General features: G+C 61.9%; 1 protein-coding gene across 6 annotated transcripts; it reads left to right on the plus strand.

Moving 5' to 3' along the window:
* On the plus strand, window positions 1–25,869 carry PFKM (phosphofructokinase, muscle). Of its 6 annotated transcripts, none has more exons than XM_029074013.2 (23): window positions 1–360; window positions 9,205–9,297; window positions 13,937–14,010; window positions 14,678–14,755; window positions 16,348–16,537; window positions 17,004–17,169; window positions 17,253–17,297; window positions 17,387–17,495; window positions 17,701–17,796; window positions 18,160–18,252; window positions 18,923–19,048; window positions 19,215–19,279; window positions 20,196–20,259; window positions 21,164–21,310; window positions 21,859–21,929; window positions 22,179–22,266; window positions 22,532–22,684; window positions 23,113–23,277; window positions 23,722–23,783; window positions 24,235–24,346; window positions 24,542–24,641; window positions 25,184–25,289; window positions 25,567–25,869. In XM_029074013.2, the coding sequence occupies exons 1-23, from the start codon at window positions 42–44 to the stop codon at window positions 25,712–25,714; spliced, it is 2,670 nt and encodes an 889-aa protein (XP_028929846.1). In that variant the 5' UTR covers window positions 1–41; the 3' UTR covers window positions 25,715–25,869. The 6 variants fall into 6 exon arrangements, with proteins under 6 accessions (XP_028929846.1, XP_028929845.1, XP_028929848.1 ...); XM_029074012.2 differs by having other exon boundaries at window positions 21,164–21,306; window positions 21,855–21,929; XM_029074015.1 differs by lacking the exon at window positions 1–360 and adding an exon at window positions 6,401–6,493 and having other exon boundaries at window positions 21,164–21,306; window positions 21,855–21,929.
* The last annotated feature ends 1,228 nt before the right edge of the window (window positions 25,870–27,097 follow it).

The following is a 27,097-nucleotide window of genomic DNA, read 5'->3' on the forward strand; positions in this document are numbered from 1 at the left end:
AGACCGGTTTGCCCCCCCCCAGACAGGGCAGCAGAGCGCGTATGAGAGTGTGTGGCACCCTGCCCTCCCTAGAGAGGAGCCAGGCCCCCCCCCTCCCCCGCCCCTCCGCGGTCCCCTTGGGACCCTCAAGGCGTCTACCCCAGCCAGGCCCGCTCCTCGCCCGGACCCACGACCACCCATCGGGCCTGAGTGGCCCCCCGGGCCCAGCTAGGCCCACCTTGGGGGTGACCAGGAGCTGCTGTCCCCCCGACGGGGCAGCCACGGATGACACGGTCATGGCCTCCTTCAGCAACCCGCGCCCCACTTGGGAGGACAGGGGTGACTCGGTCACCTTGGATGGGATCCCCATCCTATCCTTCGGTGAGTACCTGCATTTCTGTATACGATGATGTTGGTATCTGTTAAGCGCTTACTCTGTGCAGAGCACTGTTCTAAGCGCTGGGGGAGATCCAGGGGCATCGGGTTGTCCCACGTGAGGCTCACAGTTAATCCCCATTTGACAGATGAGGGAACTGAGGCCCAGAGACGGGAAGTGACTCGCCCACGGTCCCACAGCTGACCAGTGGCAGAGCCGGGAGTCGAACTCATGACCTCTGACTCCCAAGCCCGGGCTCTTTCCACTGAGCCACAGTGTATATAAATCGTCACTGTCAGCTGTGGGACCGTGGCCAAGTCACTTCCCTTCTCTGGGCCTCAGTTCCCTCATCTGTCAAATGGGGATTCAGACTGGGAGCCTCACGGGGGCCAACCTGATGCCCCTGTATCTCCCCCAGCGCTTAGGACAGTGCTCTGCACATAGTCAGCGCTTAACAGATACCAACATGATTATTATCATCATTACTCAGATAGTCGTTAGGCGCTTACCACGTGCCAGGCACTGTTCTACGCGCTGGGGTGGATGCAGCGTGACTCAGTGGAAAAGAGCCTGGGCTTGGGAGTCAGAGGTCATGAGTTCGACTCCAGGCTCTGCCACCTGTCAGCTGTGGGACTGTGGGCAAGTCACTTCACTTCTCTGGGCCTCAGTGACCCCATCTGTAAAATGGGGATGAAGACTGTGAGCCTCACGTGGGACCACCTGATTACCCTGTACCTCCCCCAGCGCTTAGAACAGTGCTCTGCACATAGTAAGCGCTTAACAAATACCAACATCATTATTATTATTATGCAGGTAATCACGTCGACCCACGTGGGGCTCACACTTTTAATCCCCCTTTTACAGAGGAGGAAACTGAGGCATAGAGAAGTGCTAAGCAGCAGGGGCGGGATTAGAACCCCTGTCTCCTGACTCCAAAGGCCGGGCTCTGTCCATTAAGCCACCTGCTTCTCTAGAGCTGTGATTGATTGATTGATTGATTGATCTATTCATTCATTTATTTCTATGAACCTCTGCCTCCCCCACCGGACGGTGAGCTGGTCGGGGGCAGGGAATGTGTCTGATGTTCTTGTGTCCCCTCCCAAGCGCTCAGTACAGTGCCTTGCACACAGTAAGCCCTCAATAAATACGATCGAATGAATGAATGCCAGCGAGTAGCCCCCTGGCCCTCCCGCGGGGCCTTCACGGGTCCTCGAGTCTGGGGGGCAGAGCGCTTAGTTGGGGGCGGAAGCCTGGGCAGGAGGGGGAGGAAGGGGTTAGAGGGCTGCAAGGAGGAGGACGACGACGACGAATTGTACATTCCCAGCGCTTAGTGGAGTGCTCCGCACACAGTAGGCGCTCAATAAATAGGATTGAACGAATGAGGGGCGGGGTACACTACGGCATCAGGGGTTTGAGGAGCACTGGAAGGAGGGTCTGAGGCCTGGGAGCAAGAAAGGTCACCTCCTCCAGGAGGCTTTCCCAAACTAAGCCCCCCATTTCCTCTGCTCCCCCTCTCCCCATCACCCTGACTCGCTCCCTCTGCCCTACCGCCCTCCACCCCATAAAACCCGTGTATATCTGTACATATTTATAATAATAATGCCATTTATTTTTATGTCTACGTATCTATAATCCTATTCGTAACGACGCCACCGACGCCTGTTACTTGTTTTGCTGTCTGGCTCCCCCCACTTCTAGACTGCGAGCCCATTGCGGGCAGGGATTGTCTCTGTTGCCGAATTGTGCTTCCCAAGCGCTTAGTACAGTGCTCTGCACACAGTCAGCGCTCAATAAATACCATCGAAGGAACGAATGAATGAGGGGGAGAGAGAGAGAGGCCTCAGGAGCACTGGAGAGAGTTGCAGTGGCCAGCGGGTCCTGGGAGAAGAATAAAAGGCCAGAGGTGCTGGAGGAGCAGTGTTGCCTAGTGGAAAGAGCCCAGGCTGGACCTGGGTTTTAATCCCGACCCTGCCACGTGTCTGCTGCCCGACCTTGGGCAAATCATTTCACTTCTCTGGGCCTCAGTTCCCCCATCTTTAAAATGGGGATGAAGACCGCGAACCCCAGGTGGAACGGGGCCTGGGTCCAACCCGCTTATCTTGTCTTTCCCGCAGCGCTTAGAACAGTGCCTGGCACAGAGTAAGCACTTAAACACCACGGCGTGGCTCGGTGGAAAAAGCCCGGGCTTAGGAGGCAGAGGTCATGGGTTCGAATTCCGGCTCTGCCACTTGTCAGCCGGGTGACTGTGGGCGAGTCACTTCACTTCTCTGGGCCTCAGTTCCCTCATTTGTAAAATGGGGATGAAGACCGGGAGCCTCATGTGGGACAACCTGGTGATCCTGCATCTCCCCCAGCGCTTAGAACAGTGCTCTGCACATAGTAAGCGCTTAACTGATACCAACATTATTATTATTATTATTAGGGAAAACAGTTCCCTCCCCCGCTGGAGCTTGCTGGGCAAGGAGGAAATGGGAAAAGTGGAAACTGGCGGTGGGGATGGGCCTGGTGGTGGGCCTTACCTCGGAGAACCCGGGGGAGAGGAAGGTCTAACAATAATAATAATTGTGGTATTTGTTGAGCACTCTGTGCCAGGCACCGTACTAAGCGCTGGGTTGGATCCAAGCAGATCAGGTTGGACAGAGTCCCTGCCCCCCGTGGGGCTCCCGCTCTCAATCCTCATTTTACAGATGAGGGAACTGAAGCCCAGAGAAGTGGCGGCACAGCAGACAAGTGGCGGAGTCGGAATTAGAACCCATGACCTTCCGACTCCCGGGCCTCAGACACAGCTGTGTGTGTGTGTGTCTGTGTCTGTTGGGGGGTGGGGGGGTCACATACAGACCCCTTTATAGCCGCCAATGAGGTCCCCGGCTGTCCGGCTGAGTCAGAGCCATAAATAGAGGCCGGGGCCGGGGCCTCCGGCCGGCCATGGGGGCGGCCCTGGACCTCCCCGGGGTCTGCCAGAACCTCTTCCTCTCCGTGGCCTTCCCCTTCGCCATCTTTCTCCTCTTCACCTTCTTCCCCTTCCTCCCGAGTCGGAGAGGGACCAGGGCAGCAGGTGTGTGTGTGCGTGTGCGTCTGTGTACACGTGCGCGCCTGAGACCCACCGGTCCCCCCAGAGAACTGGGGGGGGGGGCGGCCCGGGACCCCCGGGAAGGGCAGGGGAGGGGGACCGGGGTCTTGGCTGGAAACGGTTTGGCAGGGGGAGAGGGGAGAGGCCTCTCTGCGGCAGAGAGGGGGACCCGGGGGGTCTCCAGGCCTCCTTGGGCCTGTACACACCTATGGGGTGGTATTTGGAAGGTGTGTACTATGTGTTTGTATTTGTGCACGTGTGCGTGTGTGTGTGTTTACACGTATGTCCGAGTACGGATGTGCACGCATGCACCGGAGGCGGTGAGAGGGGAGCCCGGGTGGGGTGGCGGGGGGTGGACGGAGCCGCCCCGGTAGCGACGCCCAGGTCTGGGCCGGGCGCAGGTCGGTCCCGCGGGGCCTCGGAGCCGGGAGAGGTATTGGGGGGCATTTTCCCACCCGGGGGGGGGCTTCCCCCGGAGGGAAGAGTCCGGGCCTGGGAGTCAGAGGACCCGGCCCCTCTGCTCCGTGACGTTGGACAGGTCGGCTCATTTCTCCGGGCCTCAGTTCCCCCCTCTGTCAAATGGGGATGAAGACCGTGAGCCCCACGTGCGCCGGGGACGGTGTCCGACCTCATTAGTTAGTGCGTACCTCGGTGCTGACACATAGTAAGCGCTTACCAAATGCCACTAAGTATATAATCGATAAAATCAATAGAAGGGGAGGGGGCTCCAGGGTAGCGAACGGGGGGGGGGCGGCCCGCCTGGAGACAGGGATGTGGATGTAATGGGCGCCCAGTGGGTGCTCAACGGGCTGCCTGGTGCTTGGACCCGGGGGTGGGGGCTAAAGGGGGGAGAGGGGCTGAAAGGACACAGACACACACACACACACACACACACACCCCCCCAGCTCTACCAGCCGCAGACGCAGAATCCCAAACAGAGGCAGCGTGGCCTAGCGGAGACCCCCCGAGCCTGACTGTCAGGAGGATCCGGGTTCCGATCCCTGCTCCGCCACTTGTCCGCCGGGTGTGGCCTTGGACAAGTCACTTCACTTCTCTGTGCCTTCGTTACCTCATCTGTAAAATGGGGGTTAGGACCCTGAGCCCTGTGGGAGACACGGACTGTGTCCAAACCGATCAGCTTGTAGCTACCCCGGCGTTCAGCTCAGTGGCTGGCACAGAGTGAGCGCTGAACAAATTCCAGAAGGAAAAAAAAATGAAATTTTCAACTTGGGGGGGGGGGGTGCTCGAGCGGCCCTGAGGGGCCGAAGGGACCCGATTGTACTTTCCAAGCGCTGAATTGTACTTTCCAAGCGTTTAGTACAGTGCTCCGCACACAGTGAGCGCTCAATAAATACGATCGATGAATCAGAGGGTGGCTGAACACAAAGAACCCGGGCCTGGGATTCAGAGGACCTCGGGTTTTAATCCCACCTCCGCCCCATTCATTTTCCATTCATTCAATCCTATTTATTGAGCGTCACTGTGTGCAGAGCACTGTACCAAGCAATCCAGAGTACAGTAGAACAACAAACACAGCCCACTGCGAGGTTACAGTCTAGAAACCCTTCTCTGTGCCTCAGTTCCCTCATCTGTTAAATGGGGATTAAGACTTTGAAACCTATGTGGGACAGGGACTGTGTCCAACCCGATTAGCTCATATCAACCCCGGCGATTAGTATACTGCAGAGAACTATACTAAGTGCTCGGGAGAGGACAACAGAATTAGTGGACGTGTTCCCCGCCCGTAATGATCTTCCGCCTAGTCGAAAGGAAGAGCCAGGCCCTGGCAGTCAGGGGATCTGGGTTCTAATTCTGACTCTGCCGATTCCCACCTTGGGCAAATTCACTATTTCGATAGTATTTATTGAGCGCTTTGTGCCTCGGTTACCTCCGCTGTAAAATGGGGATTCGATTCCTCTGGACGTCAGCTCGTTGTGGGCGGGGAAGGGGTCCGTTGTGCCGTTGTATTGTCCCCTCCCGAGCGCTTAGTACAGGAAGCGCTCAATAAATACCATTGCCAGACTGCTCGCCCTCCTACTTAGACTGTGAGCCCAAGTGGGACGGGGACTGGGTCCAACCTGATTCATTCCATCGTATTTATTCATTCAATCGTATTTATTGAGCGCCTACTATGTGCAGAGCACTGTACTAAGCGCTTGGAATGGACAATTCGGCAACAGATGGAGACGATCCCTGCCCACTGACGGGCTTACAGTATTTATTGAGCATTTACTGTGTGCAAAGCACTGTCCCAGGCTGCTAAATCTCTATCCACCCCAGCGCTTAGAACAGTGCTGACACACAGTAAGCGCTTAACAAGTACCATAGGGAAAAAATCAGGAGGAGTTGCTCATGGTATTCATTCATTCAATCGTATTTATTGAGCGCCTACTAAGTGCAGAGCACTGTACTAAGCGCTTGGAATGGACAATTCGGCAACAGATAGAGAGAATCCCTGCCCAACAAGGGGTTCACGACAAGGGGGGAGGCAGACAACAAAACAAAACAAGACCAAAGAAGCGCTTACTATGGGCCAGGCGCATTCACTCGTATTTATTGAGCGCTTATTAGGTGCAGAGCACTGTACTAAGCGCTTGGAACGGACAATTCGGCAACAGATAGAGACCGTCCCCGCCCAACAACGGGGGAGACAGTCAACAAAACAAGACCAAAGAAGCGCTTACTACGCGCCAGGCGCCTTCGATCGTATTTATTGAGCGCTTACTATGAGCAGAGCGCTGTACTAAGGGCTCGATTTATTAAACAGAGGAGCAGCGTGGCTCAGTGGCAAGAGCCCGGGCTTGGGAGTCCGGGGTCGCGGGTTCGAATCCCGCCCCCGCCTCTTGGCAGCTGGGTGACCGGGGGGCAAGTCCCTTCACTTCTCTGGGCCTCCGTTCCCTCATCTGGAAAATGGGGATGAAGCCGGGGAGCCTCGCGTGGGACCACCCGATGACCTCGTATCCCCCCCCCGCCCCCAGCGCTTAGAACAGTGCTCTGCACGGAGGAAGCGCTTTAACGGATACCGGCGTCCTGAAACCCCGACTGCGTGGAGAGCACTGGGCTGAGCGGTGGGTGAAAATGCATCGCGGGGGGAGGGGGGGCGAATCAGACTTGGGGAGGGGAGATGTCAGGCGCGACCCCCCCGCCCGGGCCCCCCGTTCCTGCCGGGGAGGGCGGCCAGCGGGAAGGGGCCGACGCTGCAGCGGGAGGGATTGAGGTGAGCAGAAGGGAGCGTCGAGAGGGGGCTTCCCGAGAGGGTGGTCGCCGGGCCCTCGGTGCCAGGGGGGAGAGGATGGGGAGGCGCCCAGCGCGGCGAGGGGAGCCGGGGGGAGGCGGCGGGGGGCGTCTCCCAACCAGGGGGGTCCCCGGGGCGTCCCCCACCCCCGGCCCGCTGCGGTGGCGGCGGCCCGTCGCTCCTCCCCGCGGCCCCCAACCCCCGGGTCCCCCCCGAGGCAAGCGGACCCCTTCCCCGGCGACGCCCCCGGCCCCGGGGGACCCACCGGGGGGACCCCCGCAGCTCCGCCCCGGGACCCGGCCCCCTGCGACATCTGCCCGCACCCGGGCCTGGGTTTCTGCGGGGGACCGTCCGGGTGCCACTGCGGCCTGGTGGCCGGGTGCCCCTCTCAGGGTGGGTGCATTCCTTCATTCGATAGCGTTTATTGAGCGCTTACTAGGTGCAGAGCACTGGACTGAGCGTCCCAAAATGCAGGGGCGGCGGGGGTCGTCTGATCGACTCTCTAGATACACACGGTACACATCTATTATGTACGCTAGATACGATGCGTATGTGTATATATTCCATCTCTCTTTTATTAATGACGTGTATATATATATATATCTCTCTCCAGCATTCTGGCTCCGGGCGAGTCGCTTCACTTCTCTGGGCCTCGGTGACCTCATCTGTCAAATGGGGATGAAGCCTGGGCGGCCCCTGCTCACCTGGTATCCCCCCCCCCTCCCCCCAGCGCTCAGAACAGCGCTCTGCCCATAGTAAGCGCTCGTTTAGACTGTGATTTGGGCAGGGATCGGCTCTACCTGAGGCCGAATTGTCCATTCCAAGCGCTCAGTACAGTGCTCTGCTCATAGTAAGCGCTCAATAAATACGATCGAATGAATGAATACTAACGTTGGTGTTGGTTAAGCGCTTACTCTGTGCAGAGCACTGTTCTGTGGGGTAGACACAGGGGAATCAGGTTGTCCCACGTGGGGCTCACAGTCTTCACCGCCGTTTTACAGATGGGGTAACTGAGGCCCGGAGAACTGAAGTGACTCGCCCACAGTCACCCGGCTGACAAGCGGCAGAGCCGGGATTCGAACCCACGACCTCTGACTCCAAAGCCCGGGCTCTTGCCGCCGGGCCACGCTGCTTCTCTACTTTCTTTTTCTCATTAATTTCCAATTTCTATCTTCTCACGAATGATAATGATGAATGCCATCATTATGATTATGACATACAATATATATTTGTGTATATTCTTTCTATTCTATTTTCTTAATGATGCGTCTCTACCTACGATTCTATCGATCTGTTCTGATGGCAGTGATGCCTGACTCCTCGATCTGTCGTCGGTCTCCCCCTCTTCTAGACTGCGAGCCCCCGGTTGGGGAGGGATGGTCTCTCTCTGTGGCCCAGTTGTCCATTCCAAGCGCTCAGTCCAGGGCTCCGCACCCAGGAAGCGCTCAGTAAAGACGATCGAATGGATGAATGAATTGACTACTTGATGGAAGCCAAGATGAGATGGCGCTCGCAGGAAGCATGGATCGCTGCGTGTGTGTGTGTGTGTGTGTGTGTATGAGTGAGAGCTGTGTGGGAACAAAGCCTTGGGCGAGACGCGCTGGGGCCTGCCCCGGGAATCCCGGTGTCCCGAATCCCGGGCCTCGGCCTTCTCTGCACTGGGCAGCCCCGGGTGGGTGGGGGAAGGACTAGCGCTCAGCAAGTGGCACAGAGAACCGACTTGCCCAAGGTCACCCAGCACACGGGGGGGGCGGGGGGGGCGGAGCCGGGATTGGAACCCAGGCTCTCCTGACTCCCAGGCCCGGCCTCTAGAGAGACGCCGTGGCTTAGTAGAAAAAGCCAGGCTCGGCAGTCCGAGGTCGTGGGTTCTAATCCCGGCTCCGCCACTTAGCAGCTGGGTGACTTCGGGCAAGTCACTTGGCTTCTGTGGGCCTCGGTTACCTCATCTGGAAAATGGGGGGGGGGGAGACCGTGAGCGCCACGTGGGACAACCTGAGTACCCAGTATCTACCCCAGCGCTTAGAAAGGTGCTGGGCACGAAGTAAGGGCTTAACAAATACCATAATTATTATTAATATCCACTAGGCCACGCTGCTTCTCTGCGCCTTCCCCCACATCCCTGCCCCCTCCCAGGACTCTCCTGAAAGCCCCCCTTCAAAGCGCCCCGGGCGGGCTGGAGGGCAGGAGTGTGGACGGGAGGAGGAGGGCGAAAGTCTGGGCTGGCAGAGGGGGGCAAGGGCCGACAGCGGGGGGACGGGAGGGACCAGGCCGGGGAGGGGGCGAGGAGGGGTGGGGACACTGAGGCCGGTGGGGGCCGGGGAGGGAGGGAGCGCAGCCTGACGCAGCAGGTCGGCTCAGTTACCGTGACATTTCGCCAGGATCATCTGCCACTCCGGCTCGGAGCGGGCAGGACGGGAGGAGGGGCCGGGACGAGAAGCTTCCCGGCGGGCGGCCCGGGCTCACTGCGGGGCAAGGACAGCGGGTGGAGGCGGCCGAGACCCCTGAGCAGAGCTGACGCAGACGACCCCCTCTCTCTCTCCCCAGAGACCAACATGGCCCAGACAGGGCCCCGAGCAGCCAACGCGCTGGGTGCGGGCAAGGCCATCGCCGTGCTGACCTCCGGGGGCGATGCCCAAGGTAAGGGCAGGGGCCGGGGGTGGTGGGGGACGGGAGGAGGGTGCAGCCTACTCCCCAGATCCGGAGATGGCGAGGATCTCGGGGTGACAGAAACAGCACCTGGTGCGGCCCGGATGGGGGGAGGTGTCTTCCGGAACCGGTGGGGCGGGGGGAGGACTGCTCAGCAGGTCAGAGGGCAGCGAAGCAGGTACAGAGCTCACGGCTCCAGGGCCGGGAAAGAACCGCCAGGCCGAGTAGGGCAGAAAAAGAGCGGACCTCAAGCCGACTGTCCTCTTCGTCCCCCCGGGGACCCAGCCAGACGCAACAGGCCCGAAGCGCAGCAAGGGAGTGCGGTCAGGCGTGAGGAAGGACTTCCTGACCATCAGGAGGATGCGGGGAACTTACGGAAAGAAGCCCCTGGAGACCTTCCAGTTCAAGGCGGCGTCTCATGCTCCCTGGAGGGTTTAGACCGTCACCTGCCTGGAGGCAGGGGGTTGGACCAGGCGACCTCTGAGCTCTGGGCCCCGGGCCGTGGCAGGGAGCAGCGAGGGCCAGGCAGCCAGGGAAAGAGCAGGAAGGAAGGTCTGAGGCCCGCTGGGCCGGCTGACGCTCGGCCGAGTGGAGAGAGGCCCAAAAGGCAGCGGGAAGAATCGGGGGTTGGACACGAGGTAGAACTCCCTGACCGCGGGGACGGGAGTCCCTGGAAGTGGAGGATCCTGGGAGGATGGCCAGGGGTGGGAGATGTGGGGGGAGCATCGGGGGCTGGGACGGTGGAGCCTGGTTACTTAATTCTCAGGAGAGAGTGAGGGTCCAAGGGGCAGAGGTGGCCTTGGGTTCCAGGCCGAAGAGGCCTCGGGGTGGAAGAGTCAGATACCCGGCCCTCAGAGGGACCGGCTAAAACCCGGGAAATGCCCCCCCCCCCCCCGGCCCAGATTCCCCCCGACGCGGGGGCTGTGGCGGTCAGTCTCCCCAGCCAGGGTCCCCCCGGGCGGGGCCCGAGGGGCTCTGGCCTCGCTCCCCGGCCCCTCTCGGGGGCCTCAAGCTCTATCTGGGCCATCCCTCGCTCCTCCTTCCGGGCAGCTGACACTGGGGAATCTGAGCTATGTGCCCGTGACGCTCCGCAGGCCCCCGGGACCACCGAAAATACCCCCCGAGGCGGGGCCGCAGACCCAAGCCCAGCTGGGCACCTGCTCCCAGAGGGGTCAGCCAGGGAGAAGAGGGCCCCGGGGGGGGTGGGGGCGGGGGACAGACGAGATCACCTCTCGAGCCGTCCAGCTTTTGACCCTCTGTCTCCTCCCCCAACCCCCTCATTCGGCGCCGTCCCACCTCGGCCTGTCCGGTAGCAGACATGGTCTGTTGACTTTCCTTCTTTAATCTTGGGGGAGGTAAGGAGGGAGAAGCAGCGTGGCTCAGTGGAAAGAGCACGGGCTTTGGAGTCGGAGGTCATGAGTTCGAATCCCAGCTCCGCCACTTGAGTCACTTAACTTCTCTGGGCCTCAGTTACCTCATCTGCAAAATGGGGATTAAGACCGTGAGCCCCACGTGGGACAACCTGATTCCCCTGTGTCTACCCCAGCGCTTAGAACGGTGCTCTGCACATAGTAAGCGCTTAACAAATACCAACATTATTATTATTATTATTATTATTAAGGAAGAGATTCGGGTTCGAGGAAGGAGCCCCAGCCCCCCCCTCCCCCTCCCCCTGCAGCTAAATCCAGTCAGCCTGGCAGGTGGCGGGACGGTCACATCCCCAGACAGGCAGGCAGACACCTAGGAGTGTCCCTCGGCTTCCCCTCACCCCTCCCGGGGAGACTTCTCGTTCCCTGACCCTCAAGAAGTTTTTTCTTAAGGGTACTTCATGAAGCGCTTACTATGTGCCAGGCACTGAACTAGGAGCTGGGGTTGGGCCCAGTCCATATCTTCGCCTTCTTAATCCCCATTTTACAGATGAGGTCACTGAGGCCCAGAGGAGTGAAGTGACTTGCCCAAGGTCACACAGCAGACAAGTGGCAGAGCCGGGATTACAATTCAGGTCCTTCTGACTCCCAGGCCCCGGGCCCACTCCACTAGACCACACTGCTTCTCCAGTGGTCTAACTTCAGGAAATTCTTCCTGTGGTCTAACCTGCATCCCTCCTGCTGCAGATTCACCATGTTCTCTCATTCTATGCTCGTCCAGGGGTATTCAAATGCCCCTCCCAAGCCTGTGGTACTGGGCCGGGCGCTAACAGTAGGTCTAGACTCTGCCCTGTAATAGATGCCCTGTCGACCTGTGCCAGTTTGTACATTCCAAGCGCTTAGTACAGTGCTCTGCACATAGTAAGCGCTCAATAAATACTATTGAATGAAGGAACGAATGACCCGAGCCACCCCCTTCCTCACCTCAACTCCCTCTCACTCCCCAGTCCTGCATTAGGGGTGCAGACTATCCTCAGGACAGAAAACTATGCCGACAGGACCCCCGAGGAGAGGGGGAATAAAAGCGTTCTGTGCCTCAGCAGAACTTCCTGATCTAGCGGGGGGTGGGAGGAGAGGGAAGGTGAGAAATGGGGGAGCCCTGGAAATGGGGTGAGGGTGGACTAAATCTGAGATCCCTTCGGGAGGGGGCCTGGGGAAGGAGTAGGTGAGAAAAAGGGGTAAGATCAGAAACGCCCGCTGCAGGTCGAAGGTCAGTCTTCTCAGATGAGTGGGGTGGGGTGAAAGGGAACGGACCCCCACCCCTCCCCGTCTCCCCCGCCCCGTACCCACCGAGGCAGATGCTGTCGGGCTCAGGCAGGAGCTGCAGCCCCTGTCAGTCCTCAGGAGATCCTTCTGACCTTTTGGATTCTGTTTCCTACTTCCTTGTCTGCCAGTGCTGCCTAGGTAGCAGAATTCAGGGTCAACATTCGTTCTGGGCCAGTAGTGGGCATCCCAGGATGGCGTGGAGACCGTTTACGGGTACAAACTGGCTGGCTGCCGGTGAACTGTTTGGGTCGGGGAGAGGCCAGAGGCAGGGAGACCCCGGGGAAGGTGAGGGGCGGGGAGGACCGAGCTGGGGAGATCGGGTCTGGGGCGGGCGCGGAGGACGGAGGAGCCCTGGGGCTGGGGGCTGTCAGAACCCTAGAGCGGAAGGGGCTGGGGCAGAGGGCGGGGGCCCTGCAAGATTGAGGAGAGGACCTGGGATATACTAGTTCTCGTTGCCTAATCTGGTGGGAGGATGAGGCGGTCATAATAATAATAATTATGATTATGGTATTTGTTAAGTGCTTACTATGTTCCAGGCACTGGTTGCCTAATCTGGTGGAGGATGAGGCAGTCATAATAATAATAATTATAATTATGGTATTTGTTAAGTGCTCACTACGTTCCAGGCACTGTACTAAGCGCCGAACCACTGATCTAAACGCTAGCATTCCCAGGATACGCTCACGGCACACGGCAGGGCAACCCATTCCTGTTGCCGGGACTCTGCTCTCTCCGCCACCGTCCACGCCTTCCCTTCTTCCCCGGTGCATTTGCAATAACGATAATGTTGGTATTTGTTAAGCGCTTACTCTGTGCAGAGCACTGTTCTAAGCGCTGGGGGAGATACAGGGTCATCGGGTTGTCCCACGTGGGGCTCCCGGTCTTCATCCCCATTTTCCAGGTGAGGTCACTGAGGCCCAGAGAAGTGAAGCGACTGGCCCAGAGTCAGCTGACACGTGGCGGAGCCGGGATCCGAAACCACGACCTCGGACTCCCAAGCCCGGGCTCTTTCCGCTGAGCCACGCTGCTTCTCTCTATATACTCATGGGTACAGTCCAGGGACGGGCACACACGTGCCATGTGTACGGTACAGGCACAGACGCCTGCTCATGTGTACAGTTCAGTCACAGGCACACGTACAACCAGTTGTACAATAAAGCGCAGATACACACACGCACCCAGGCGTGCAATTCCGGCTCAGGCGTTCGGATGCCCCTGTATACAATCCAAGCACAGGCGCGCGCACGCGCCCGGGTGCACAGTAGAGGCACAGGTGTACACCCCCCCGGGAAGCAGCGTGGCCTAGTGGAGTCAGAGGACCTGGGCTCTAATCCCGGGTCCACCACTTGTCCGCTGTGGGCCCTGGGGCAAATCAGGTCACTTCTCGGTTACCCCATCTGAAAAATGGGGATGAAGACTGCGACCAACCCCAGCGCTTAGTACAGTGCCTGGCACACAGTAGGTGCTTAACAAACAGCGCTAATAAAAGAGGCCTCCGCACACCCACGTACACACCCAAAGCCCGTCAAACGGCAGGGACCGTCTCTATCTGTTGCCGACTTGTTCATTCCAAGCGCTTAGGACAGTGCTCTGCACATAGTAGGCGTTCAGTAAATACTATTGAATGAATGAATCGGCTCCCGGCGAGGAAACGGATCCTAGGCACACAACCGCACACGCCTGTGAATACACCTCTGTGTGCAACCATGTCCAGAGGAAACCTACGCAGCTGCCCAATTCAGACTCCTCGCCGTCGGTGGTATTTACTGAGCGCCTACTACGTGCGGACCACCGAACTCAGCGCTTGGGAGGGTACAGCACCACGGGGTTGGCAGACGACGTGAGCTTCCACCCACCCGCCCCCCCCCCCACACGTCCACAACACCCCGGGGTCCCCCTTGCCCACCTCGGCCCCCTCCCGCTCTCCCCTCCCCCAGGGATGAACGCCGCCGTCCGGGCCGTGGTCCGTGTGGGAATCTTCACCGGTGCCAGGGTCTACTTCGTCCACGAGGTGAGTATGTGAGTATTTCTTGAGCGCTTACTGTGTGCGGAGCACCGTACTGAGCGCTTGGCAAAGTACAGTATAACAAAGAAACGGAAAGGTGGGCGTGTGCGCCTGTGTGTGCCCCCTCAGGGTCTCCCGGGGTCATCAGTCCCCTGCCTCCGGACAGATGGCCTCTCCCCAGCTTAGTCTGACGGAGTAACGGCCGTCGTGGGGTGTGTTAAGCACTTCCGCTGCGCAGAGCGCTGTGCTAAGAGTTAGGAAGGATACAGAGATGGGAATTAAACCCGTTCCCTGGCCGTCAGGGTTTCTCGCCTGAGCCTGTGTCTCCCCGACTCCCACCGGACGGCATCCCAGACGTGGAAGGGGGTGGCCCGGGCTGGGGGCGGGTGGGTCCGGGAGCTGCCCAGGTGTTTCTCCAGGGGAGAAACCGACTCCCCGGGGACCTGGGAGAGGGGTGGTTCCTCTGCCCCACATCCATCCTCACCCCATCCCCTTCCTCCCCGTCGCCCCTCAACCGGCCGGGTGAGAAGGAACGGGTTGAGCCTGCGGCGGGAGGGATGGAGGTTAGACATCTAGAGGGGCCGGAGCCGGGTGAGCGGCGGGGTGGGACGGGTGGGGGTCGGGGGTGGGGACGAAGTGGGGGTCGGGGCTGACCACCCTGCCGGCCCCTCAGGGTTACCAGGGCCTGGTCGACGGCGGCGAGAATATCCGAGAGGCCACCTGGGAGAGCGTCTCCATGATGCTGCAGCTGGTAGGCCGGGGGTCCCTGGGGGGGGGGCGGGGGGCCCAGTGGGGGAGCACCTAAGGGAACACGGGAGGGACCGGTTGCCCCTTGCTCTGGGAAAGGTCGGCGGGGAGGGTGGCGATCATGGGACGGCGCCCGGGAGCCGACGGGTAAACTGATCCCGTGGCCGGGAGAAGGTCAGGGCCCGAAATAACCCGGGCACGGGGCCGAGCCCCAGCCTGCCTGCCGCTCTGCCGGCGAGGGGATTGGGTGTCTTCTGGGGGGGGGGGGCGCCCCAAACCTCCTGGCAAAATCCTCCAGCCCCCACCTCCAGCCCCGTCCAGAGCCCGGGGTGGACGCCCCTCGGGTAGAGGGTATGTCTACGCTGCCCACTCCCTTAAGTTCCAGATCCCATGGTTGGTGTGCATCCTGCCAGCACCTAATAATAATCATGTTGGTGTCTGTTAAGCGCTTACCACGTGCAGAGCACCGTCCTAAGCGCTGGGGGAGATACAGGGGCATCCGGTTGTCCTACGTGAGGCTCACAGTTAATCCCCATTTTTCCAGATGAGGTCACTGAGGCCCAGAGAAGTCAAGCGACTCGCCCACAGTCACCCAGCTGACGAGCGGCAGAGCCGGGAGTCGAACTCATGACCTCCGACTCCCAAGCCCGTGCTCTTTCCACTGAGCCGCGCTGCTTCTCTGCACCTACTGTCTATCAATCCGTCAGTCAATCGATCGAGGGGATTTATTGAGCGCCTACTGTGGCAGAGCGCTGTACTGAGCGCTTGGGAGAGGGGGCAATAGAACAGAGACTAATAATAATGACAGTTCTCGCATTTAAGCGCTTACTGTATACCGGGCACTGTACTGAGAGGCAGCGGTCAGAGGTCATGGGTTCTAATCCCGGCTCCGCCGCTTGCCAGCTGTGGGACTGTGGGCAAGTCACTGCGCTGCGCCTCAGTGCCCTCATCTGTAAAATGGGGATTAAGACTGTGAGCCTCACGTGGGACAACCTGATTACCCTGTATCTACCCCAGCGCTTAGAACAGTGCTCTGCACCTAGTAAGCGCTTAACGAATACCAACGTTATTATTATTATTATTATTACTGAGTGCTGGGGTGGATACAAGCAAAGAGTGGAAGAGGACGAGAAGCAGTATGGCGTGGTGGACAGAGTACGGGCCAGGGAGTCAGAAGGGCCTGGGTTCTAATCTCGTCTGCCGTGGGACCTGGGGCAAGTCACTTCGCTTCTCTGGGCCTCGGTTTTCTCGTCGGTAAAATGGGGACGAAGACCGGGAGCCCTGTATGGGACAGGGACTGCGTCCAACCCGATTCACCTGTGAGTAGCCCAGTGCTTAGAACAGCGCCTGGCGCTTAAGTACCAAAAAAGAGAAACAGAGTCAGCAGATATGTTTCCTGCCCGCGACGAGCTTCCAGTCCACCTAGCCCCAGAGGAGCCCCACGGCCCCGTCCGGTCTCAGGGAGGCCTCCACGTGCCGGAGGCCACTTGGTGGGGGGTGGTCGAGGGCCGGGGGGCCCGGAGGAGGGAATGGGGGCACCCTCCCCCTCGCCGGCCCCCCACGACGGAGCCCTCCGCCGCTCAACCCCTCCCCCAGGGCGGGACGGTGATCGGCAGCGCGCGGTGCCGGGACTTCCGCACGCGGGAGGGCCGCCTCCGGGCCGCCGCCAACCTGGTCAAGCGGGGCATCACCAACCTGTGCGTCATCGGCGGCGACGGCAGCCTCACCGGGGCCGACACCTTCCGCGCCGAGTGGAGCGGCCTGCTCACCGACCTCCAGAAAAGCGGTAGGGTGCCCTCCGTCGCCGCCGACCCCCGGCCAAGCTCCCCGGGATCCCCTGCCGTGGGCCCTGACCTCAGGCCATACCCCACAGACCACGCTTCTGGCTACGGGCCATGCCCTCCAGAGCCCAGCCCCGGCTGCAGGCCACGTCCCCGAGCAAAGGGCAGGTCACGCCTCCGGACACAGGCCGTACCCCACGGGCCCCTTTCCCGGCCACATCACCCCCTCTGGTACAGGCCGGGCCCCACCCCCGACTGCAGGCCCCACCCGAGCCGCGGCCAGCGTCGGTGGGCTGTCGTCGGGCTCCGCGCGCTCGCCGCACGTCCCATCCCCGGGTACGCGCCACGCCACGCTGCTGGTTGCTGGCCCCCAGCCGCAGACGCCCCCCCCCCCGCCCCCGACCCCCAGCTACGGGCCTTGTCCGGAGGCCCCGGGATCGAGGGTTGTGACTCGGCGGCGGGTCCCGGCAGGTGGCATCACGGCGGAGGAGGCGCGGCGGTCCAGCCACCTGAACATCGTGGGCATGGTGGGCTCCATCGACAACGACTTCTGCGGGACCGACATGACCGTCGGGACCGACTCGGCCCTGCACCGCATCATGGAGATCGTCGACGCCATCACCACCACCGCCCAGAGGTGCCGGGGGCCGGGAGGCCGGGAGGGCCGGCGGGGGAGGCCGCGGGGCCCCGCTGACCCCTGCCCCGCCTCTGTCCCCGCAGCCACCAGAGGACGTTCGTGCTGGAGGTCATGGGCCGCCACTGCGGGTGAGTGCGGGGTGGGCCGGAGGCCGGGCGGGGCGGGGTTGGGCGGCGATCTCGGTCGCGGCAGCCCCCCGGCCTGGCCCTCCCCGCAGCTACCTGGCCCTGGTCACGGCTCTGGCCTGCGGCGCGGACTGGGTGTTCATCCCCGAGTCTCCCCCCGAGGACGACTGGGAGGAGCATCTGTGCCGACGACTCAGCGAGGTGACCGGCCCTCCCCGCCGCCCCCGGTCCCCGTCCGATCCCGTGGGCCCCGTCCCCATCCCGGCCGGGCACCGCCATCCCCTGCCTCTGACCGTCCTGGCCTTGTCCCCGAGGGTCCCCCGATGGCCCCGTCCCTATGAGTCCCCGCTGCCCGTCAGACCCCCGTCCCCGTGGGTGACCATCCCGTCCCCCTCCCCCGTGCCAGACCCGGGGCCGCGGCTCCCGCCTGAACATCATCATCGTGGCCGAGGGCGCCATCGACAAGCAAGGGAAGCCCATCACGTCGGAGGACATCAAGAACGTGAGCGCGGGGACGTCCGGGCCCCTCCCCTGCCGCCCCTCGGCCTTCAGCCTCTCCCCTCTGACCCGTCCCCGCCCTCGGCCCCCGGCCCCCCGCAGGTCGGAAGCCCGCGTGCGCGAGTGTGCGTACACGCGTGTGTACGTGCGGGCGTGGGGAGAGTTGTAGGCACGTGTCGGGGGGTGACCCCCGTTGCTCACGGCCCGGCCGTCCGCACCCCCCGCTGCTGGGGCGGGGGCGGCAGGAGCCGGCTGGGCCGGAGGGGAGGGGGCCGCGGGACTCCGGCTCACGGTCTCTCTGCCGCGTGTCTCTGTCCGGGTGTCGGCGCGTCCGCACGTCCCCGTCTGTCCGCGTGCGGGCCTGCAGCTGGTGGTGAAGCGCCTGGGCTACGACACCCGCGTCACCATCCTGGGCCACGTCCAGCGCGGCGGGACGCCCTCGGCCTTCGACCGGATCCTGGTAGGAATCACCGGAACCCCGGGCTCCCCTGACGCCAACCACCGTCCCCCTGGCCCCCCGAGATTCCCCGAGGCCCAGCGGCCATCCTCACGGCCGGCCCAGACAGACGGATGGTGCGGCCCTGTGGACAGAACCCGGGGCCGGGGAGTCAGAGGACCCGGGTTCCCGTCCTGGCTCCGCCGCCTGTCCGCTGGGTGACTCTGGGCGAGTCTCTTCATTTCTGTGGGCCTCAGTTCCCTCATCTGTCAGATGGGGATTCAGAGTGTGAGCCCACGGGGGACGGGAGCTGTGTCCAACCCCAGCGTTTGATACAGTGCCTGGCACACAGTCAGTGTTTAACAAATACCGTTTAAGGAAAAAAAAAAGACGGCCCAGCCAGCCCCAGCAGCTGGCCTTCCTGCCCGCCGGGGGTACCAGCACTGCCCACGGGGCAGTGACCCTCGCGGGGCGGTGACCCCACGGGTCGGAGGTCACCCGGAACCTGAATCCCCCGCCCCCGGCGCAGAACCCCCAGGGACCTGGGCCTTCGGCTCGTAAGACAACCGCACCTCGGCCTACGCCCCGCCGGGCCCCAGTGCGGGCCGGTCGCGCCCCAGAGCGGGCACCACGTAACCCCTCCCGTGCCCCCTGGCCCACCCCTCTGACCGCCCCGTCCCCCCGTCGCCCTCAGGGTAGCCGCAAGGGCGTGGAAGCTGTGATGGCTTTACTGGAGGGGACCCCCGACACCCCGGCCTGCGTGGTCAGTCTGTCCGGCAACCAGGCCGTACGCCTGCCCCTCATGGAGTGCGTCCAGGTGGTGAGTGACCGCTGCGGCCTCGGGTCACCCACCTCCCCCCGCCGTAGATCCCCCCCCCCCCCCCCGGCACCGTCCTCCGAACGCGGTCGGAGCCCCCCGAGCCCCTCCCCGTCGGAGGGAGAGGCCCCCTGCCCTGGGCACTGACCGGTCCCCGCTCGGCCCCCAGACCAAGGACGTGACCAAGGCCATGGACGAGAAGAGGTTCGAGGATGCCGTGAAGCTGAGAGGCCGGTGAGGCTCGGGGCGGACAGGGAGGGAGAAAAGGGGACGGGGGACAAGCAGCGTAACCTGGTGGAAAGAGCTCGGGCCGTGGGGGACAAACCACCTGGATTCTAATCCCGGCTCTGCCGCGTCCCTGCTGGGTGACCTCGGACGAGTCATTTACCTTTTCTGGACCTCATCTGTAAAATGGGGATCAAACATCTATTCCCCCTCCTCCTTATCCTACTTGGACCTAGTGTGGGACAGGGATCGTGTCCGGCCCGATTCCCCTGTATCTAACTCCGTGCTTCGTAGAGGGCTGGGCACAAGAGTTTAACAGATAGCGACATTATTGTTAGTATTGGGGAGGGAATGGAGAGGTCCTTTAGAGCCCCAGCCTGGAAGGAGACCGGGGGGTTGGGTGGGGAACAGGGTGGACCAGCTAGGGGCTTGCCGGACCCTCGGCCTCAAGGGACCACCCATAGCATGATAATAATAATAACGTTGGTATTCGTTAAGCGCTTCCTATGTGCAGAGCGCTGTTCTGAGCGCTGGGGGAGATACGGGGTCATCCGGTTGTCCCACGTGAGGCTCACAGTCTTCATCCCCATTTTACAGATGAGGGAACTGAGGCACAGAGAAGCGAAGTGACTTGCCCACAGTCACACAGCTGACAAGTGGCAGAGCTGGGATGGATAGAGCCTGGGCGTCAGAAGATCGTGGGTTCTAATCCCACCTCCACCATTTGTCTGCTGTGTGACCTTGGCTGAGTCACTTTACCTCTCTGTGCCTCAGTCACCTCATCTGTAAAATGGGGACTGAGCCGGTGAGCCCCACGTGGCGCGGGGACCACGTCCAACCCAGTCGACCCGTGTCCCCCCCCAGCGCTCAGTACAGCGCCCGGCAACTAGTAAGCGCTTAATCGATACCATAATTACCCTTGCAGGAGCTTCCAGAATAACTGGAACGTGTACAAGCTGCTGGCACACGTGCGGCCCCCCGTGACCAAGGTACCGGACCCCGGCACCCCCCTCCCCTCCCTCACCCCCACCCTGCGACCCTTTCCTGGTCAGGAGGCGGGGGGCTTTGACTCAGAACACGGTCATCGTTTCGTCAACGTATCTTCCTCCATAGCTTAAATGATATATTATAGATGATTTATTTATTCATATTACTGTCTTTTTTATGCCCCCCCCCCCCGCCCTCCCCCGAGACGGAAAGCTCATTACGGGCGGGGAATGTATCTGCTAATTTCCCTTGTATCATGAGAAGCAGCTTGACCTAGTGGATAGAGGCCGGGCCTGGGAGACAGAAGGACCTGGGTTCGCATCCCGGCCCCACCACTTGTCTGCTGGGTGACCTCGAGCGAGTCACTTCACTTCTCTTGGGCCTCAGTTCCCTCATCTGCAAAATGGGATTGAGACTGTGAGCCCCATGTGGGACAGGGATTATGTCCAACCTCATTATCTTGTCTCCACCCCAGGGCTTAGAACAGTGCCTGGCACGTAGTAGGCGCTTATCAAATACCATTACTATTATCATCATTATTCTCCCAAAAGCGCTTAGAACAGTGCTCTGCATATAGTAGGCACTCAGTAAATACCACTGATTGACTGACTGATCGACAGTGCGTTCGGAGCCCCTGCCACGTGCAGAGCACTCTCCTAAGCAGGTGGGAGTAGTCTGCCCCGAGCGTTTAGGACAGTGCTCTGCACACAGTAAAGGTCGAATAAATACAACTGAATGAACGGATGAAGCTCGGAGACGCGGCCTCCGCCTTCGGGGAGCTGACGGTCCGGTGGGGGAGGCAGATCTGCCCGATACCCCCGCGTTTGACGCTCGGTGTCTCTCCCCGTCCCTCTCCCCGTCTCTCTCCCACCCGCGTCTCCGCCGCCGCCTTGGTCTGGCGTCCAGAGCGGGACCACGGTGGCCGTGCTGAACGTGGGGGCTCCGGCCGCGGGGATGAATGCCGCCGTCCGCTCCGCCGTCCGCATAGGCCTCATCCAGGGTCACCGCATGCTGGTCGTGCACGACGGCTTCGAGGGGCTCGCCCGGGGCCAGTGTGCGGGGAGCGGGACGGGGACGGAAAGGCCAGGTCCCCTGGGTCCCGGGACGTGAAGGGGTGCTTAATGGGGGGCAACTCCCCCCCACCCGGTCTCTCCCTCTGTTCTCCATTTCCCCGGAAGGGAGATGAAGACCCTCCCGGATGGGGGGTGACCGGCAGCGGGCTCCCTGGGGAGAGATGAAGGGGCCGAGGTACCTCCCCAGCGGGTTGTGGAACTTCCAGCCCAACCCCCTCCCCGCCCCCCGACCCCCAGCCCTCGTCGGACCAGGCCCGGCCCGCGCCGGGCCCCACACCGGCCCGTGCCAAACCAGGGGCGGGCCTGGGTGGCGCCGGAAGCGGTAACGCCCCCGGCCCCTACCCCAGCTCGCTCGCCCCAGGCGGGAAGACCGGAGAGGAGGAGACGGGTGTCTGCGGATGGGGGGCTGCGGGTGGCGCTCTGGGGGTAAAGCCTGGGGGGGGGGGGAGGGCGCGGGTGGGGAGGCTTCCGGGAAACCGAGGGTCGGGGGGCTTGTGGCCCCCAGCCCAGCCTGGCCTGTACCCCCAGATCGAGGAAGCCAACTGGAGTTACGTGGGCGGCTGGACCGGGCAGGGAGGATCTAAACTGGGCACCAAGAGGTAAGGTGACCCGACCCCTCACCGCTTCAGCCCTCCCGGCCCCTCCCTCGCTGGGCGCCCCCTCCGGATCTCCCCCAGGAGCCTCCTCGGGAGCACGTCGGGCCCCGGCCCGGCTCCCCCACCCAGGGCCGACGTGCCACACAAAGCCCCGTGATGGGGAACCTCCCCCCCCTCGGTCCCTCGGCCCGCCACCCCTCGCTCCGCTTTGCCCCCCCCCCCCCCCACCTGGTCACATTTCCTCCCCCTCAGGACGCTGCCCAAGAAATACTTCGAGGAGATCAGCGTTAACATCACCGAGAACAACATCCAGGGCCTGGTCATCATCGGGGGCTTCGAGGTGAGGGACCCCTCCCTCCGGCCCCCCTCCACCCTTCCACGTGGCCTAGCGGAAGAAACCCGGGCCTAGGCGTCAGAGGACCTGGGTTCCGATCCCGCCCCCGCCACTGGTCTGCCGCGTGACCTCGTGCAAGTCCCGGCCCTTCTCAGTTCCCTCGTCTCTTCTCTCTCCTACCGAGACCGTGAGCCCCCAAAGGGGGACCCTGATGATCTTGTACGTCCCCCGGTGCTTAGTACAGTGCTTTAACATCCGCCCCGCTTCCTAGGGCTACACCGGGAGCCTGGAGCTGATGGAGGGCCGGGCCCAGTATGAGGAACTCTGCCTCCCCATCGTGGTCATTCCGGCCACCGTCTCCAACAACGTGCCCGGTTCCGACTTCAGCATCGGGGCCGACACGGCCCTCAACACCATCTGCACGGTCAGCTCCCGCCCCGACGTCCCCGCTGCCCTCCCCGCCCCACTGTCTCACCCCCCGCAGCCCCCGCTGAGACCTCCCCCCCTCCTCCAGCCTCTTGATTCCCTAAGACTGGAAACAGACTAGATCCAGGCAGACCTCCCAGCGGGCAGGGAGAGCGGCAGGGCCGGGCCAGGGTGGGCAGTCCGGGCGGGCTCCCCGGAGGAGGTGGTTTGGGGGGTAGCATGTGGAAGGGGTGGGGAATGACGTTCCTTGCGGCGGGAGTGAGGTGGGCGATGGCTCTGGGGGCGCCCCCCCCCCCCCGCCCCCCGGGGCCGCCCTCCTCCTAGCCCAGAGACCAGCTTGGCCCGAGGTAGGGGAAGGGACTACGAGATCCTGGTTGGGGGGCGGTCCCGGCCACCTAAAACCCCCCCTCATCGCCCTCCCCGCAGACCTGTGACCGGATCAAGCAGTCGGCGGCCGGCACCAAGCGGCGGGTCTTCATCATCGAGACGATGGGCGGCTACTGCGGCTACCTGGCCACCATGGCGGGGCTGGCGGCCGGAGCCGACGCTGCCTACATCTACGAGGAGCCCTTCTCCATCCACGACCTGCAGGTCTGGGGCAGGAAGGGGGGGCCCGGGCAAGGGTGGGGGCAAAATGGACAGACCCCCCCCGGGCCTGGGAGACGGAAAGACCCGGGTTGTCAGCCCGGCTCCGCCACTTGTCTGCTGGGGGATTTGGGGCAAGTCATTTTACTTCTCTGGGCCTCAGCTCCCTCATCCGTACAGCGGGGATTAAGTCTGTGAGCCCCATGCGGGACTGGGACTGTGTCCAACCTCATTCGCTTGGATTCACCCCAGCGCTTAGTACAGTGCACATAGTGAGCGCTTAACAAGTACCGACGTTATTACGATTACTATCTCACTCAAGTTTGGAGTTCTAATTCGGCCGGATCCGGGGTGACCTCTGAATTCCCCAGTCCCAGAGGGGCCCGGATCCTGCCCCCCATCCCTGGATCTCCCACCTCCCCACCCCCAACCCCACCCTGTCCCCGCCAGGTGAACGTGGAACACCTGGTGCAGAAGATGAAGACGACGGTGAAGAGGGGACTGGTCCTGAGGTAACTCACACCCTTCGGGTCATGAGTTCGAATGCCGGCTCCGCCGCTTGCCGGCTGCGTGACTTTGGGCAAGTCACTCCTCTGTGCCTCAGTCACCTCGTCGGTAAAATGGGGATTAAAACTGGGAGTTCCACGTGGGACAACCTGATCACCTTGTATCCCCCCAGCGCTTAGAACAGTGCTCTGCACGTAGTAAGCCCTTAACAAATACCACCATTATTATTATTATTATTATTATTATTTCGCCCACCTCTGAGGCTGAGGGGGAAATACCATCACGGGTCAGGAGCCGGAACTCGGCATGGCAGGGGAGAGGGGGGTGAGGCAAGAGGCGTGGCGGGTGGGCAGGGGGCAGAGGTGAACCGGCCTGGGAGACCCCCACACACACCCCAAGGTTGGGGGAAGGGTCGACGTTGTCCCTAAACCTTCCGCTGCACACCCTGCCCGGCAGGAACGAGAAATGCAGTGAGAATTACACGACCGATTTCATCTTCAACCTGTACTCGGAGGAGGGGAAGGGCGTCTTCGACAGCCGGAAGAACGTGCTGGGCCACATGCAGCAGGTAGGACCTGCGCCCCCCGAAGACCGCCCTCCTCCTGCCTCCCCCCCGGGGGGGGGGGGGTCCCCCAATTTCCAGGCCGCAGGGAGAGGAGCCCCCCTCACGCCTCCTGGTCAGGTGTGGGGCCCCTCACCTGCAGTGCCTCTCCTCTCCCCCCACCCACCTCCCGGGTAACCCGGCCCTGTGCCTCCCTCACAGGGGGGCAGCCCCACGCCCTTCGACCGGAACTTTGGCACCAAGATGGGGGCCAAGGCGGTGGCCTGGATCTCGGGCAAGATCAAGGAGTGCACCCGCCACGGTAGGGGTCTGGGGGGCTGCGACGGATAGAGGGGCCGCAGGAGGTTGGGGGAGGGGGTGGCCATCTGCAGGGGAGGGAAGGCGAGGTACGGGGGGGAAGGGCCGCAGGAGGCGGCCCACAAGTTGCTGGGGAGGGGTCACTAAGCGGAGGGGTCGCATGGGGCAGGGGAGGGGCTGCTAGGGGCTGCTAGGGATGATAGGAGGTGGGATGCTCGGGGTGGGGATGGGAGGGGATGGGATTGTTAGGGGGTGGAGCTCCTGGAGGTGGGATTGCTGGGGAGGGGGATGGTAGGAGGTGGGGATGGGAGGGGGTGGGATCGCTGGGGGTGGAGCTGCCAGGGGGTGGGATGGCTAGGGAGTGGGGCTGCTAGGGGCCGCTAGGGGATGGGGATGGCAGGCGGTGGGGCTGCCAGGGGGTGGGGGTGCTGGGGCTGGGATTGCTAGGGGGTGGGTAGGGCTGGTAGGGGAGGGAGCAGGGACCTCTGGAGGAGGAGGAGGAGGGCGGGTGAGGGCGGTTGGGGTGACTACAGCCCCCGCTCCCAGGGCGGATCTTCGCCAACACGGCGGACTCGGCCTGCATGCTGGGCATGCGGAAGAGAAGCCTGGTCTTCCAGCCGCTCACCGACCTCAAGGAGCAGACGGATTTCCAGTGAGACCCCCCCCGCCCCCCCCCATGCCACCCCCACCCCAGACCCTTCTGGCTGAAACTCGGCCCGGCCCTGCTCCCCTCCCCAGGCCGCCCCCTTCATCATCTCCCCCACCCCCCCAGGTGACCCCCCTCTCCCCAGGTGGCACCCGGCCCCCTCCCTAGACCGCCCCCGGCCTCCCTCCCCAAGTGGCCCCCCCCCCCCGGACGGCCCCCCTCTCTCCGCGGGCCCTGACCCCTGACCTCTGACCCCGGCTCCATCCGTCCGTCCATCCGCCAGGCATCGCATTCCCAAGGAGCAGTGGTGGCTGCGGCTGCGCCCCATCCTCAAAATCCTGGCCAAGTACGAGATCGACCTGGACACCACCGACCACGCCCACCTGGAGCACATCACCCAGAAGCGGGTGTCGGCCGAGACCACCTTCTGAGCCCCCCGACCCCAGCCGGGGAGCTTGGGCCCCGGCTCCCTCCGACCCTCGCCCGGACCCCCGCCTTCCGCCCCCTCGTGCTCGTAAACACGGGATCCCGTTGTGTGTTTCCCCGCCCGGCTGGAGACCTGGGCTAATAAAGGCCGGTCACAGTCGCCCTGCCGTCGGGTGTCTCCGGCTCACGGGGAGCCCCCGGGGGAGTCTCGCCCCTCCCCTCTGCCCCCGGACTCCGGGGATCGAGGCCCCAGGATGGGGGAAGAATCATAATGATAATGATATTTGTTAAGCGCTTACTCTAAGCGCTGGGGTAGATACAGGGTATTCAGGTTGTCCCACGTGGGGCTCCCAGTCTTCATCCCCATTTTAAAGATGAGCTAGCCGAGGCAGAGAGTGGCTCGCCCAAGCTCACACAGCAGACAATTGACGGAGGGGGATTAGAACCCACGTCCTCTGACTCCCAAGCCCGCGTATCTATTGAGCGCTATGTGCAGAGCACTGTACTAAGCGCTTGGAATGTACAAATGGGTAACAGAGACAGTCCGGTCAGACTGAATCTGATTCCTAATGTATATGGCCCTTCCTTCAAGCACAGAGGGAAACTACTATCCTCCTCTGTCCTAAAATGGGGATGAGAAGCAGCGTGGCCCAGTGGAAAAAGCGGGGGCCTGGAAGTCAGAAGGCCCTGGGTTCTGATCTACGCTCCACCACTTGCCTGCTGTGTGACCTCGGACAAGTCACCCCCCTTCTCTGTGCCTCGGTTCCCTCATCAGTAAAAAGGGGGATGAAGACTGTGAGTCCCACGTGTCCAAGTCGATTACCCTGTATCGACCTCAGCGCTCAGTGTGGTACCCAGCACACAGTAAGCACTTAATACCTTAAAAAAAAAAAATCCCCACACTCCCTCCAGCGCCATCCTCCTACCCTGCCCTACTCCCTTGCCACGCTTCAATGTCCTATCTGTGCCAACCTGTACCACTCCACCTGCCCCCTAACCCCTTGAGCCCAGCCCTACTGTTGATCCGGCCCAGGCAGGTGTTGGGAATCAGATGCTGAAAAGCAATGTTGCCTACTGGAAAACACCGGGGCCTGGGAGTCAGAGGAGCTGGGCTCCAATCCAGGCTCTGCCACTTGCCTGTTATGTGATCTTGGGCAAGTCATTTCACTTCCTCTATCCTTCACTTACCACATCTGTAAAACGGGGATTAAAACCCCCCCTCCCTCCGACTGAAACTACGAGTCCTAACATGGGACAGGGACTGTGTCCAACTTTATCATCTTGCATCTACCCCAATGCTTACAACGGTCCTTGACATATAGTAAGTGCTTTATTTTTCGAAAGATTTTTAGGTGCGTGCTACGTGCCAGGCACTGGAAAGCACTGGG

Source organism: Ornithorhynchus anatinus, chromosome 10 (genome assembly GCF_004115215.2).
Source record: "Ornithorhynchus anatinus isolate Pmale09 chromosome 10, mOrnAna1.pri.v4, whole genome shotgun sequence".
Classification (NCBI taxonomy): Eukaryota; Metazoa; Chordata; class Mammalia; order Monotremata; family Ornithorhynchidae; genus Ornithorhynchus; species Ornithorhynchus anatinus.

Coding starts and splice junctions, on each gene's coding strand:
- PFKM (XM_029074013.2), top strand. CDS start 42: ATGAGAGTGTGTGGCACCCTGCCCTCCCTAGAGAGGAGCCAGGCCCCC. Junction 9,298..13,936: donor CTCCGGGGGCGATGCCCAAG/GTAAGGGCAGGG, acceptor CCCCTCCCCCAG/GGATGAACGCCGCCGTCCGG. Junction 14,756..16,347: donor TCTCCATGATGCTGCAGCTG/GTAGGCCGGGGG, acceptor CCCCTCCCCCAG/GGCGGGACGGTGATCGGCAG.